The following is a 16,204-nucleotide window of genomic DNA, read 5'->3' as shown; positions in this document are numbered from 1 at the left end:
ATTACGGTCAAACGGTATCGCATATCAGCTCTGTGTGTCAGGCACTGGTCAGGTAAAACTCCGGACACTCATAAAATTGTTATTTACCTGTTCTGTTACCTTGGAGCCAAACCTATTCTTGACAGCCTAACGGTCGCTGTAATACTGTGTAACGCGCATTGTGAAATTGTATAATCTTGATTATTGAGATGAGATATTACAGATATATACACAGTGTACATTATCGCATACAAGCCTTCCGTATTATTGTCATTCCGTAATTTTGATCTACAAATGATACCAAATCGCACAGTTGTGCGGAGAGAAGCGCACAACGGGGTGAACGATTGCAAAATCGCACAGTTGTGCGCATCATGTTCGGACGATGTGCGGACGGTGTGTGAACGATGTATGCACGGTGTGCGCACGCTATTTTTGGTGCGTTGTGCGGTCCCACAACTGTAGCCTTAAATAGTTTCGTGTGGTATCGTATGGTTCATATTTCATATGGTATCGTATGGTATCGTGAGACTCATATGAAATGGAAAGAAGAAGTCAGTCATATCATCATATCCGGATAAGATTAAAAACAAAACATTGCAAAATATATTTTAAATGTAATAAAAGACATGGAGGTCACATTACATTTTCCATAAAGTCGCTGGTTTACCTAGGGTTTCACTTGTGTTTGAAACTCCCAGGTGTGGTTATTGCAGTTAATCTGACAATACTTGCTGAGACTATCACACGTTTTACATTCATTTCTGGTTAAGCCGATAAATCTCAACCTGTTGCCGTGGCGATAAAATTACAACAACAGACATATAAGAACTGAAAACAGCTCCGGTTTTATTGATAGTTTCGAATATTTTAATTCACTTATCGAATTTCAGTATTATTATCAAGTTAAATGAACGATTTTTACCATTTCATAATTCAAAATACCAATTCAGACACAATATCGAGCAGAAGAGTACAGTATTTGGATACCTTTGTTTACAATTAATATCGTATTATAATATTACAATTCAAAACTATTTACGTTTATTTGAAATACTGTGGATAATATCTCAAACTGTTACCGTAGGAATAAAATGGTAACTATAGAGTTTCTTTGGATGGAAGACTGTATTAAGTGTCAAAAAACAGTTTATTTATTGGTGCAGATCACATCATCAGATTTAATAAAATCCAAATTTTAATTAGTTTGTATCTATAGTATGATACTAGACAATAGATGTGAAAAAATAATAAGGATCATCTAGGTGAAGTTCTATTTACATAAAGATTAGACTAACACAGCAACTTGAGTGTTAAGTGTAGGGGTCATTAGTATAGGATTTTGCTCTAGGACATGGTTGTCTCTGGGTCACAACAAGTGGTCATTTTAGTACTTGAAATAAAATTTAACCAAAGAAATGTTTCTAATTGATCACTTAATGGTCACATGATCGGACCACCTCCTGATAGAAGTATTTGCTGACCTAGTAACAGAATAAGTGACGTATCACTGATTTTTGTTGAATCATGTACTTTACTGTAAGACTGTCAAAAGAAATAGAAAACATTTCATCTAGATCATTGAAAATATAAACAGTAACATGCTAAGAATCTGCGAAAACAACATAGTGCAACAATTCTGCCAAAAAACTGAAAGTAAAATTAACTATGAACTAAATATAAAAACTTTAATAGGTTGGAAAGATGTAGATGTGAAAGTTTCATCTGATATAATTATGCAAAAGTTAAGTATTGAAACAATACTGTGAGATACTGCTAAAATATTAGATTCAACACCAAAGGAGTATGTACACGTCAAAGAGGTTCAAGTGAAGAAGTCCATTACATTAGGACATCAACAAAATAGATACAACCTTCGAAGCATGCAGAAAAGGGTCAGTAAATATATAACTAGTTTAGAAATATAATTAAATTCATTTCTTGCTTTATAACATTACAAGTATACAATGTTGTAAAATAAAAATATTTACTTGAATTAGTTAAAAGTAACACAAAAGGGGTGTATACATATGCTAATAGACAGTTGTCAATCATCTTAAGATAGCTAGTGAGTACCTACCCGCATTGTATTGTTATCTAGCTAGCGAGTATCTATCCGCATTGTGCTGTTAGAAATGCTACATCTGGCATTATATCAAAATGTCACAACACATCATCATACCTGAAGAGTGTAACTCCTTTTTACATACTTTTTACAAAAGGGCAGGAAATGAAGAGGTGAATGTAGAAATTAATATCATCAAAGAGGCATAAACTATGAGTGTGAAGGTGACTCTATGTCAAAAACCTATAAATTTAGAAGAGGACAATTCTAACACATGTGAATTCAAGGAATGTTTCACTGTAGAACAATCATACAAGTATTGAGGTAGGTAGATTTCACAATTTAAACATTAGCAATCTTTTACATTACTAGAGGAAATTTCAACAAAACTAACTACATAGCAGACATTTATCAACTGTCACAATGTAGAGTCTTAATACAATCACTGTTTAACTTCAATACATGTAATGGTATTATCATATCAAAAAGTTATAAATTTAGAAAGCAACTAATAACATATGTAATGGTATTACACTAAAAAAGTTATCAATGTAGAAAGTTACTAATACCACATGTACAATTTAGAGAAAGTTTACTGTTAAAGGAAGATAACATTTTTTAGAATTAAAAGTGTATTGCTACTAATGTTTACAACCTGAACAAACATAAAACAGAATCTAAACACCTGCTATCATAAACTATCTTGAGTATTATCAAAAAACAAACTATCATTGTCACATAACATTTTTATCACAACCTAAACATTAGCTTGCATATATCAGTCTATTTAACAAAACGAACTACACAACAATTGCCTTTCATTGGCACATGATATCATTTAAAAAATAGGAATTATTCAAAACCTAAACATTACCTTACGAGCATCAAGTCAATTTTATGCAAAACTAACAAATATTGATAACACTGTTAAACGTGAACGAGTCTGTATGCTATGGTGTTTATCTGATTACACTGTAACACGTCAACACGTCTGTATGCTATGGTGTTTATCTGATAACACTGTAACACGTCAACAAGTATGTATGCTAAGGTGTTTATCTGATAACACTGTAACACGTCAACAAGTCTGTATGATATGATGTTTATCTGATTACACTGTAACACGTCAACAAGTCTGTATGATATGGTGTTTATCTGATAACATTGTAACACGTGAACGAGTCTGTATGCTATGGTGTTTATCTGATAACATTGTTACACGTGAACAAGTCTGTATGCTATGGTGTTGATCTGATAACACTGGAACACGTCAACAAGTCTGTATGCTATGGTGTTTATCTGATAACATTGTAACACGTCAACAAGTCTGTATGCTATGATGTTTATCTAATAACACTGTAACACGTGTACAAGTCTGTATGCTATGGAGTTTATCTGATAACATTGTTACGCGTGAACAAGTCTGTATACTATGGTATTTATCTGATAACACTGGAACACGTCAACAAGTATGTATGCTATAGTGTTTATCTGATAACATTGTTACGCGTGAACAAGTCTGTCTGCTATGGTGTTTATCCGATAACACTGTAACACGTCAACACGTCTGTATGCTATGGCGTCTATCTGATAAAACTGTAACACGTGAACAAGTCTGTATGCTATGGTGTTTATCTGAACACACTGTAACACGTGAACAAGTCTGTATGCTATGGTGTTTATCTGAACACACTGTAACACGTGTACAAGTCTGTATGCTATGGCGTCTATCTGATAAAACTGTAATACTTGAACAAGTCTGTATGCTATGGAGTTTATCTGATTACACTGTAACACGTCAACAAGTCTGTATGCTATGGTTTTTATCTGATAAAACTGTAATACTTGAACAAGTCTGTATGCTATGGTGTTTATCTGATAACACTGTAACCCGTGAACCAGTCGGAATGCTATGATGTTTATCTAATAACACTGTAACACGTGAACAAGTCTGTATGCTATGGTGTTTATCTGATTACACTGTAACACGTCAACACGTCTGTATGCTATAGTATTTATCTGATAACACTGCAACACGTCAACAAGTCTGTATGCTATGGTGTTTATCTGATAACACTGTAACACGTCAACAAGTCGGAATAATATGGTGTTTATCTGATAACACTGTAACACATGAACAAATCTGTATGCTATAGTATTTATCTGATAACATTGTAACACGTCAACAAATCTGTATGCTATGGTGTTTATCTGATAACACTGTAATACGTCAACAAGTCGGAATGCTATGGTGTTTATCTGATAACACTGTAACACGTCAACAAATCTGTATGCTATGGTATTTATCTGATTACACTGTAACACGTCAACAAGTCTGTGTGCTATGGTGTTTATCTGGTTACACTGTAACACGTCAACAAGTCTGTATGCTATGGTGTTTATCTGATAAAACTGTAATACGTCAACAAGTCGGAATGCTATGGTGTTTATCTGATAACACTGTAACACGTCAACAAATCTGTATGCTATGGTGTTTATCTGATAACACTGTAATACGTCAACAAGTCGGAATGCTATGGTGTTTATCTGATAACACTGTAACACGTCAACAAATCTGTATGCTATGGTGTTTATCTGATAACACTGTAATACGTCAACAAGTCGGAATGCTATGGTGTTTATCTGATAACACTGTAACACGTCAACAAATCTGTATGCTATGGTGTTTATCTGATAACACTGTAATACGTCAACAAGTCGGAATGCTATGGTGTTTATCTGATAACACTGTAACACGTCAACAAATCTGTATGCTATGGTGTTTATCTGATAACACTGTAACACGTCAACAAGTCGGAATGCTATGGTGTAGCATTTGTGTTGGTCTGATTATACGTGAACAATATGGCATGCTATGGTGTGTAATATGGTATTTCTGATGACGTATATGCGCTCATTTATAAGGAAACTGACAACATATCTGTCATATCATAGGTCGACAGGTGATCGTAAGGACATCTTCAATGCTTCAGATGTTGCGCTCAATTACGTTTTTCTACATCCCTTGAATATATCGCAAAATGTAAGGCGCACGGCTAGATATTTGATTGGACTCGGGTAAAAAGTCCACTTGACATTGCCATTGAATAGACACCGCATACATCTAGTTTATGTACTTCTTGTCTATAAGGCGTATAAAGTAGGTCAAATATTGCTAACTTGTATGAATTAATTAGTTGAACGTCTGAATAATAGTTAGAGCTATTTATGGACGGGCCTTCGTGTGTGTAATTTTGCCTGTTGTGCTGGAAGCGGTATGTTGGTGTGTATCTAATGAAATACATGTACCCTACTGAAGGCACCAACTACAACATGACCTTTCAGGCTTGCCAGCTGATAAAAGTTTAACGACTCCTCTTTTGTTTATAATTGAAGTACTTTTCCGTCAGGTGGGCATTTTTTAAAAGGGGGGATTTGTTTTTATTCTATTTCATAAACACTCCAATTCTTAGTACTCGGAAAGGATAGAAACATTTGTTTACCATAACTTTTGACTGCGGTACTATGCGTAGTAATATGAAGATGTCATTGTGTGTGAAATCAGCTGACTGGTTGCACGAGAATCGTTGTATTCATAGTGTATTCATGGTCTAATGGCAGTTGTTTTCAGTTGGTAAATTCATGTACAGAACAAACATCAATAATGTAAACATAGTCCTATATATCAGACATGCATTTTTACCACCGGACCCGATGCCTCTACGTTTTCTATAGAAATCAGAACCCCTACTGATGTGATAAGGGCTATGTTATCTTGTTTGATGACACATTACAGATTAATTTCATGTCACCTGTTCGGTTGCACATTATATACAAAGTACTACTTCATACATCTAAAATGCCCCTATTGACCGAATTTTATTAGAACCTTTTTTTCTATCATCTATATAATATGTTCATTACATTGTCCATGCAGAAGCTGATGACGCACATCGAAGCGTTGCTATACAAAGAAATAGTATGACGGACCTCTGACTTTTCCGGGAAATGTTTAATATCCAGCTGTTTACCTGTGTCATAGTAGACCACGATTCACATATTTCACGTGGAGAGAATCGTGTACACAACCGCTGTGTATAGACTACGACCAGATGTAGTAATAGGTAAACATATGCTTCATATCATTAATCAATTGTAAGGGGATTTATCCTGAGGAAAGGGTTACCCGGAAGCAAGAAGAACGTACGGTTCTAAGGTGGGGAGGATCTGTCTTGGGGTGGGGGTTTGATGGCTGGGGGTCTTGTCCGTAAACAAATGCAGTCTTGGATTCGCAACGCTTGATGTTGATAATCTTATGCTGAAGCGAAATAAACCTGTATTAAATCTGTTGAACAGGTTTTTTTTTTAAATATTCTATTTCATAAATCGTAAAGAAACATACATGTCCGTACATAATAAAGTATGTACACGTTCATAGGTAATAACATATACATATATATACACGTACGTAGGTACATACGTATACATACGTGTATAAAGGTACATACATGTACGTGTGCATAGGTAAATATACGTACATACGTGTACATATGTTCATACGTGTACATATGTACATACGTGTACATAGGTACATATACGTACAGACGTGTACATAGGTACACATACGTACATACGTGTACATAGGTACATACGTATACATACGTGTATAAAGGTACATACATGTACGTGTGCATACGTAAATATACGTTCATACGTGTACATACGTACATACGTGTACATAGGTACATATACGTACAGACGTGTACATAGGTACACATACGTACATACGTGTACATAGGTACATACGTGTACATACGTGTACATACGTGTATACAGGTACATGTAAATACATGTACATATGCACATACATGTATAAAAGTACATACATGTATGGGTACATACACATTTTGTGGGTATACACATGTTCGTAGGAACATACACGTGCATAGTGACATACACGTATTTATACTTACATAGGTACATATACGTAATTATTCACACATAGGTACATATGGCATAAATACACGTTTAAAGGTACATACACGTACATTGGTACATACAAAATATACACGTACGTACATTTGTTAGGTACATACAAGTACGTAGGAACATACACGTATATAGATACAATGGACATACACGTATTTATACTTATATAGGTACATACCCGTACATATTTACATACTTATCAGCTTGAAATTTCATAGTTCTACGCCTATCGAATTAATATAACTTTTATGGAAATGATCATAAAAGAAGTAACATTTGCTGATAGTTGAGTCATTATTATAAATAAAACAATTAACTACAAAGAGGTTTTCGTGACATTCAATACTTGAAGATTGATTTTGGTTTTGTTCTAGGAGATTTAATTGGTTTACCATTGCCATTTCATGGTAGCTCGTGCTTGATAAAAGAAAAACGCTTTTAGCCTAATTCATTTTCTTTGCGCTTTACAGTGTCTGAATGGCCAGGACCTGTTCTCCGCCCTGGGGATCGCTAATGACAACGACCTTCTGGAGGATGATTTCGGTAGACTGTCCACAATGCTACTGTTCCATGTTCTCACCATACAGGACCACTGCTACAAGGCAGTGCCTGTAGCTGGCAGTCCACTCGTCTACAAGCAAATGCTCTTACAACTTCTCGACAATGACGCAGACGACATTATTGAGTTCGACGAGCTGTCTGTTGCGTTAAACGATTTACAGGACATATACGAGGACGATGATCACGACGACCACGAGGACGATGATCATAGCGACACTGAAATGGACGATGATCACCATGACGACGAAACAGACGATGATCACCATGACGACGATACAGACGATGATCACCATGACGACGATACAGACGATGATCACCACGACGACGATACAAACGACGACCACGATGATGATCACGATGACGACCACGATGATGACAACGACGATGATCACGACGATGATCACAATGATGACCTCCATGATGATCACGACGACGATCACGATGATGACGACGACGACGAGATCAAATCGACTGCCATACAAACCCAGGTAAGTTTCGACGCTAAGAGTTCGAATACTGTGTCATTTAATACATTAATGATATTTACTTCCTTGTCATAACCTTCTCTCAAGTACAATATATTTTTCAAACAAGTAAATTGTGCTATGGCAGTATAATTGTATATAGAACCATTACATTTTAAAAACAATTACAGTATTCGTGACAGATTATTTCTATCGTGGTTTTGATTAAATACATATTGTTGTGAACATATTTTTCTAACTACTGATGTGTGTGTTAAACAGCTTTAACATAATATGTTACAACTATCGAAACGATGGTTAAACACGTTCTTTTAAAAAAATCGTAGAGTTGATTAAACGTTTTGAGAGATTATTTCATTACTATCATAGTTTTGGTTAAACAGTGCTGAAATATTATGTTTGTATGTTAAAAACCTATTTAATTTTCTCATTACTAATGTAATGAAGTATTTCACCAATAACAAGTTCAAAACGTTTTCATTAAATTCATTATTGTTTCTTTTATTGATTAAAACTGCACAGTGTATAACTGATTCGTTAACCGTTTTATTTGTCTATTTCTTCTCTGCATCGCTAAATACTTTCGTCGTTTACAGTAAGGTTCCAATAGATATTGCCTCCAGGCATTTCAAACCACAAATTAGTTTGTAATAAAAACGCGTGTAGTCGTTGTAACAACGGACCAGATGAAGTCAACCTGTGGTCTATACCCGGCAAATTATATAATTACAGGGTTTATTGATATAGAGCTCTTCAATAAGCTTTTTTGATAAGTGAAGCATACCATTATAATCTAGCGTACAGTATTAAAACAAATTGAGACGGATAGGATCTTATGTGAAACAAAATCTAGTTCGAAATCAAATACACATGTATGTAGGAATGCAACGAGTGTACATAGTGCACGGTCACATACCATCACACAGCTAAGTATAATGGATTGCCTGTTATCTCTAAACACATACAAGGTAAACAACACTGTGATATGGTAGGTTTGTCCGGGGCATATGTAGTCATACAAAACTGTGATATGGTAGGTTTGTCAGGGGCAGATGTAGTCATACAACACTGTGATATGGTAGGTTGGTCTGCGGCAGTTGTAGTATTACAACACTGTGATATGGTAGGTTGGTCTGCGGCAGTGGTAGTATTACAACACTGTGATATGGTAGGTGTGTCTGGGGCAGATGTAGTCATACAACACTGTGATATGGTAGGTTTGTCTGGGTCATATGTAGTCATACAACACTGTGCTATGGTAGGTTTGTCAGGGGCATATGTAGTCATACAACACTGTGATATGGTAGGTTTGTCTGGGCCAGATGTAGTATTACCACACTGTGATATAGTAGGTTTGTCTGGGGCAGATGTAGTATTACATCACTGTGATATGGTAGGGTTGTCTGGGGTAGATGTAGTATTACCACTCTGTGATATAGTAGGTTTGTCTGGGGTAGATGTAGGATTACATCACTGTGATATGGTAGGTTTGTCTGGGGTAGGTGTAGTATTACATCACTGTGATATGGTAGGGTTGTCTGGGACATATGTTGTATTACAAGACTGTGATATGGTAGGCTTGTCTGGGGCATATGTTGTATTACAAGACTGTGATATGGTAGACTTGTCTGGGGTAGATGTAGTATTACAACACCGTGATATGGTAGGGTTGTCTGGGGCAGATGTAGTATTACAACTCTGTGATATGATAGGTTTGTCTTGGGCATATGTTGTATTACAACACTGTGCTATGGTAGGTTTGTCAGGGGCATATGTAGTCATGCAACACTGTGATATGGTAGGTTGGTCTGGGCAGATGTAGTCATACACCACTGTGATATGGTAGGTTTGTCTGGGGGAGATGTAGTATTACAACACCGTGATATGGTAGGGTTGTCTGGGGCAGATGCAGTATTACAACTCTGGGATATGATAGGTTTGTCTGGGGCATATGTTGTATTACAAGACTGTGATATGGTAGACTTGTCTGGGGTAGATGTAGTATTAAAACACTGTGATATGGTAGGTTTGTCTGGGGTAGGTGTAGTATTACATCACTGTGATATGGTAGGGTTGTCTGGGGGATATGTTGTATTACAACACTGCGATATGGTAGGTTTGTCTGGGGCAGATGTTGTAATACAACACTGTGATATGGTAGGTTGGTCTGCGGCAGTGGTAGTATTACAACACTGTGATATGGAAGGTTTGTCTGGGGCATATGTTGTATTACGACACTGTGATATGGTAGGGTTGTCTGGGTCATATGTAGTCATACAACACTGTGCTATGGTAGGTTTGTCAGGGGCATATGTAGTCATGCAACACTGTGATATGGTAGGTTGGTCTGCGGCAGTGGTAGTATTACAACACTGTGATATGGAAGGTTTGTCTGGGGCATATGTTGTATTACAACACTGCGATATGGTAGGTTTGTCTGGGGCAGATGTAGTATTACATCACTGTGATATGGTAGGTTTGTCTGGGATAGATGTAGTATTACAACACGGTGATATGGTAGGTTTGTCTGGGGTAGGTGTAGTATTACATCACTGTGATATGGTAGGTTTGTCTGGGTCATATGTAGTCATACAACACTGTGCTATGGTAGGTTTGTCAGGGGCATATGTTGTATTACAACACTGTGCTATGGTAGGTTTGTCTGGGGCCTATGTAGTATTACAACACTATTATATGATAGGTTTGTCTGGGGCATATGTTGTATTACGACACTGTGATATGGTAGGGTTGTCTGGGGTAGATGTAGTATTACCACACTGTGATATAGTAGGTTTGTCTGGGGCATATGTTGTATTACAAGACTGTGATATGGTAGACTTGTCTGGGGTAGATGTAGTATTAAAACACTGTGATATGGTAGGTTTGTCTGTGGCATATGTTGTAATACACTACTGTGATATGGTAGGTTTGTCTGGGGTAGGTGTAGTATTACATCACTGTGATATGGTAGGTTTGTCTGGGACAACACTGTGATATGGTAGGTTTGTCTGGGCCAGATGTAGTATTACCACACTGTGATATGGTAGGTTTGTCTGTGGCATATGTTGTAATACACTACTGTGATATGGTAGGTTTGTCTGGGGTAGGTGTAGTATTACATCACTGTGATATGGTAGGGTTGTCTGGGGGATATGTTGTATTACAACACTGCGATATGGTAGGTTTGTCTGGGGCAGATGTAATATTACAACACTGTGATATGGTAGGTTTGCCTGGGACATATGTTGTATTACAACAATGTGATATGGTAGGTTTGTCTGGGGCAGATGCAGTATTACAACTCTGTGATATGATAGGTTTGTCTGGGGCATATGTTGTATTACGACACTGTGATATGGTAGGTTTGTCTGGGGCAGATGTAGTATTACAACACTGTGATATGGTAGGTTGGTCTGGGCAGATGTAGTCATACAACACTGTGATATGGTAGGTTTGTCTGGGCATATGAAGTATTACAACACTGTGATATGGTAGGTTTGTCCGGGGCAGATGTAGTATTACAACACTGTGGTATGGTAGGTTTGTCTTGGGCAGATGTAGTATTACATCACTGTGATATGGTAGGTTTGTCTGGGGTACATGTTGTATAACAACACTGTGATATGGTAGGTTTGTCTTTGGCATATGTTGTATTACAACACTGTGATATGGTAGGTTTGTCTTTGGCATATGTTGTATTACAACACTGTGACATGGTAGGTTTGTCTGGGGCATATGTAGTATTACAACACTGTGATATGGTAGGTGTGTATGGTAGGTTTTTTCTGGGGTATATGTTGCCATATAACACTGTGATATGGTAGGTGTGTCTGGGGTATATGTTGCCATATAACACTGTGATATGCTTGCCTATTACAGTGCCTTAGCGCTGGTCAGATATTTGATGAGCTGGATTCCGTCCTTGAGAATGGATTGGACTCGGATGTTTTGGATGACATGTCTGCCTTGCTTGTATACCACTTTCTGTCGAGTAAGTATGACAAAGCTAAAATAGCCCGATACTGCATGCACGTACGACAACCAACTTTGAAGCTAGAATGATATTCTGCGACATCAGTAAAGCTTTTGCAGGGTCTGACATGATGGTTTGAATTTTCGATTAAAAAATATGGGTTTTGCAGTAATATTTTGAAATGGTTTTCTTTATATCTAAACGATAGAAGACAGATGGTGGTTTTGGATGGATTTAAATCTAACTGGAAAACATTAAATGCGGTGTACCACCGGGGTCAGTTTTAGGGCCATATTTATTTTTACCTTACATAAATGATATCAAAGAAAATTTAATCACTTATGTCAAGCTTTTCGCTGACAACACCTCTCTATATGCATTTAAAGAGGGAAACAGACAGGAACCTGCTCACATATTAAATGAAGATTTACATATCATTTCTAAATATTGATGTAAATGTCTTCTTTTACTAAGTGTAACAAAGCCAGTGTATCTACATAAATGTTATGACTCGTTCCCAGTCTTAAACCGGAAATAATGCGTGCTGCCTCAAGTTTGCTTGATGCTTAGACGTTGCACTCTCTCTGGGAACAGTTAGCCCATACAATATCAGCGTATTCTAGGATTGGACGCACAAATGAAATATGCATAGTCTCAAGAGATTTGCTATCAATCTTAATCTGAAAGGGGAATGCTTACGTTCATCTGATACGGATTTTCAACCGCTTTGTGGTAGTATCTGTAAATATAACGGGATATAGTGGCTCTATGTGTCAGGGATACATAAAAAAAACATGATCACACGTCATCCACTTCCTACCTCGTCTGATAGTTCTGTGACTAACTAAGTCAGTGTACACAATGAATCCTTCTGCATGACCATCTCTTTCCGCTTGTTTTTTAGAGGACAGACTGAGTTCACAAGGATGTAGGATTTTACCAAGACCTACATTCTTACAGTCCAAGGTTGCTCAATTCGTCGGAGTGTCACCAGACGATACCTTCAAACTCACGGGTATGTATTTAAAGGGGCAATTTATAGTATCAAACTAGACAATAAGGTCATAGCAAGCAGGTTGTACTGTCTCCTATTGTATAACGTGGTAAACAAGGGTAGTAAGGTTTATCTATGCATGACGTATACAGCACGGTGTATACAGTGGGTTTGGGTTTTTTCTTAGATTTACATCCTTTTACAAGTTGTAAACAAAGAGAATGTATCATGTAAAAAGTGGTAGATGTATATGTTTATATTTATGTAAAAGGAACGACACAGAGAGTTTCCTAGTAATTCCCCAAGTCCTTTCATTGCTTTAGAGGTTAATCATGGGATGTGTTTATTCGCGTTGTCATGTCGACGTGAATTTATACATATCCTCATGTACCTATAAAGAATTAATGTAATACGGAATTACTCAGATACTGTTCTTGTCTTTTAACATTATCTTCAGTCTGATAATTATGGATTATGAAAAGTTTCTTGTACACAACCATAAGTGTTTCTATGTGACGTTTCGATGACTAGTACTGTATGCACTCTGTCAACTTCATCAGACAAATGGCCAGTGAAGCGTATGCTTACAAAGGTGTAAAATGATTTGTCTGAGGAAGGTGACAGTGTACATACCGTACTAGTCATCGAAATGTCACATAGAAACACTTATTGGTCGTGTAACGAGAAACTTTTCATAATCTGTGTGTCATTAAGTTTATATTAAACAATCACAAGGTCTTTTAGATGTCCTTTCACTTGGATATATTTGTATTTTCATAAAAAAGACCCACATTTTACTAAGGTTGTTATTGGTGATTAACAGTATCGTCTGTATCGTTGATTGTCAGATTTGAGGAAACTTTACAACAGCCTCGATCTGGGATCAGGTTCTGGAATGGCGACGAATGCTGCCGTTGACGATGGCCACGACCACAGACGCAGAAAGCGTGCGGCTGCTACTGGTACAGATATGCAAGCTGTAGGTTATTCCAAGTTTGTCATTGAAACAAACAAAACATTAATAGTAGATTGCTACACATGTAGATATATGAGACTTTATAATTGTTCAAAGTACTACGTTGATGGCTATGAGTTTTACTAACAATGGGATTCAAAAGTACTGCAGCAACAAACTATTTGTATATATACACTATCCTTTGTACTAACTTTTGTCTGCGTACGGTATGGAGCTACATTTGACCGACATACTTATTATAATAACATGCATTTGACCGACATACTTATTATAATAACATGCATTTGACCGACATACTTATTATAATAACATGCATTTGACCGACATACTTATTATAATAACATGCATTTGACCGACATACTTATTATAATAACATGCATTTGACCGACATACTTATTATAATAACATGCATTTGACCGACATACTTATTATAATAACATGCATTTGACCGACATACTTATTATAATAACATGCATTTGACCGACATACTTATTATAATAACATGCATTTGACCGACATACTTATTATAATAACATGCATTTGACCGACATACTTATTATAATAACATGCATTTGACCGACATACTTATTATAATAACTGCATTTGACCGACATACTTATTATAATAACATGCATTTATTACAGAAGTGATTGTTTTATCTTATTGTTTGACTCGATAGAAATCTAGTTTTGCGTTCGATTTCATTTAATTCCATGTTTTGAAATATCAATGATCAAAAATCAAACAGCCTACTTTGGGATGCTAGTTGGAACATTTGAACAGTTATATTTTCTGACTTTATACTATAATAATTACTATGTCATTGTTCCCGACAGTTCGAGTCCCCCCGGTGTTACAGTGCCGACGACCTACTGGCCATGCATGGTGTTTCCAACGGAAGTGCCATCCCTAAACAGACTTTGTTTGACCTGTGTCCATCTTTACTTTACCTGAAAGCTTATGACGCATGCGCCCCTCTACCTGCCAACAGATCAGTGATGTCCAGCTTATCGGAAGCTGAAAGTAAGTATCCGATATTTTTACATAATCTATGTATGCAATTTTAAGTATATAAATCTTATTAAATTCGATCATGTATACGTAAGTTTAAGTTTCGTTGTATGTTAAATTGTTTTAAAAGAAATTAACAAATAAATTGCTGTTAAAGTAGAATGACTGTTGTCAGTATATTAATTATCTATCTTTGTATGATAGTTTTTGTTTATACATTTTAGTGTACGGCTACAGTACCCTGGCCGTTCTCATCATCTGCCTGGCATCTCTTGGAGGGATATTCCTTCTCGGATGTACAGAAAACACTTCCTTATACAATGGCGTCATGGCGACCTTTATCGGGCTGGCTGTTGGTACTCTACTGGGTGACGCACTCCTCCATCTGCTCCCGGCGGTCAGTACCCACATATATAATAATTTTTTATATATTTTACAAAAATTACGTTAATAGTTATACAATATATATTAATACACTTGTTGGCCCGAATATTTGCGCACGGGGGATCTTCATATGGTAGGAACAAGTGATGCGTTAATTCAAAATATAGTGATACAAACCAGTGAATCCTATCACAATCATATCCGTCATATCACAATTATCCTCAAATGCTATGTATCTTTTTTATAAACATGTAAATAACTGTAGCTTTAGTTCTAAGAAATTGACACATTTATTTTAACTCAAGCCTCTGGAGCATGTTACATCTGTTTAAAATNCTTAACCTGAAATGTCGTTAGAGTTCTAAATTGATAAAGTTTTTATTTTTTTGTAATGGTTTTTCATTACATATACATAAACAGGACATTCACGCATTCTCACATATATCACATATACACACACGGACATGGATTAAGCATTATCACAATCATTTTCATTGTCATCATTCTATCATCATCAACATATCATCATCATCATCATTATCTTTATCATCTTCTTCATCCTCTTTCATATATACTTATTCAATCATCATCATTGCCATAATCCATCATCATCCAAAATCTTCAGTCATCATTTCATATATATCATCATCAACATATAATTATCATCATCATCATATCATCATCATCATACAATCATCACCATCATCATACAATCATCACCATCATCATACAATCATTACCATCATCCTACAATCATCACCATCATCATACAATCATCACCATCATC

At 36.4% G+C, this 16,204-nt stretch overlaps 1 protein-coding gene across 1 annotated transcript in view; it reads left to right on the top strand.

The window, feature by feature from the left end:
• LOC110459668 (zinc transporter ZIP12-like) overlaps positions 1-16,204 on the top strand; it is a 39,948-nt gene that overhangs the window by 10,125 nt on the left and 13,619 nt on the right. Inside the window, exons 2-7 of the mRNA XM_021512028.1 lie at positions 7,504-8,082; positions 11,959-12,070; positions 12,957-13,067; positions 13,895-14,025; positions 14,859-15,045; positions 15,258-15,430. Of these exons, the coding sequence (XP_021367703.1) occupies positions 7,504-8,082; positions 11,959-12,070; positions 12,957-13,067; positions 13,895-14,025; positions 14,859-15,045; positions 15,258-15,430 (1,293 nt within the window). The remainder of the gene's footprint in view (positions 1-7,503; positions 8,083-11,958; positions 12,071-12,956; positions 13,068-13,894; positions 14,026-14,858; positions 15,046-15,257; positions 15,431-16,204) is intronic.

The sequence above is a fragment of the Mizuhopecten yessoensis genome, unplaced genomic scaffold, assembly GCF_002113885.1.
Source record: "Mizuhopecten yessoensis strain PY_sf001 unplaced genomic scaffold, ASM211388v2 scaffold10183, whole genome shotgun sequence".
Lineage (NCBI taxonomy): Eukaryota > Metazoa > Mollusca > Bivalvia > Pectinida > Pectinidae > Mizuhopecten > Mizuhopecten yessoensis.
The sequence above is the reverse complement of the archived record's forward strand: the minus strand, read 5'-3'. Positions and strand labels throughout refer to the sequence as shown.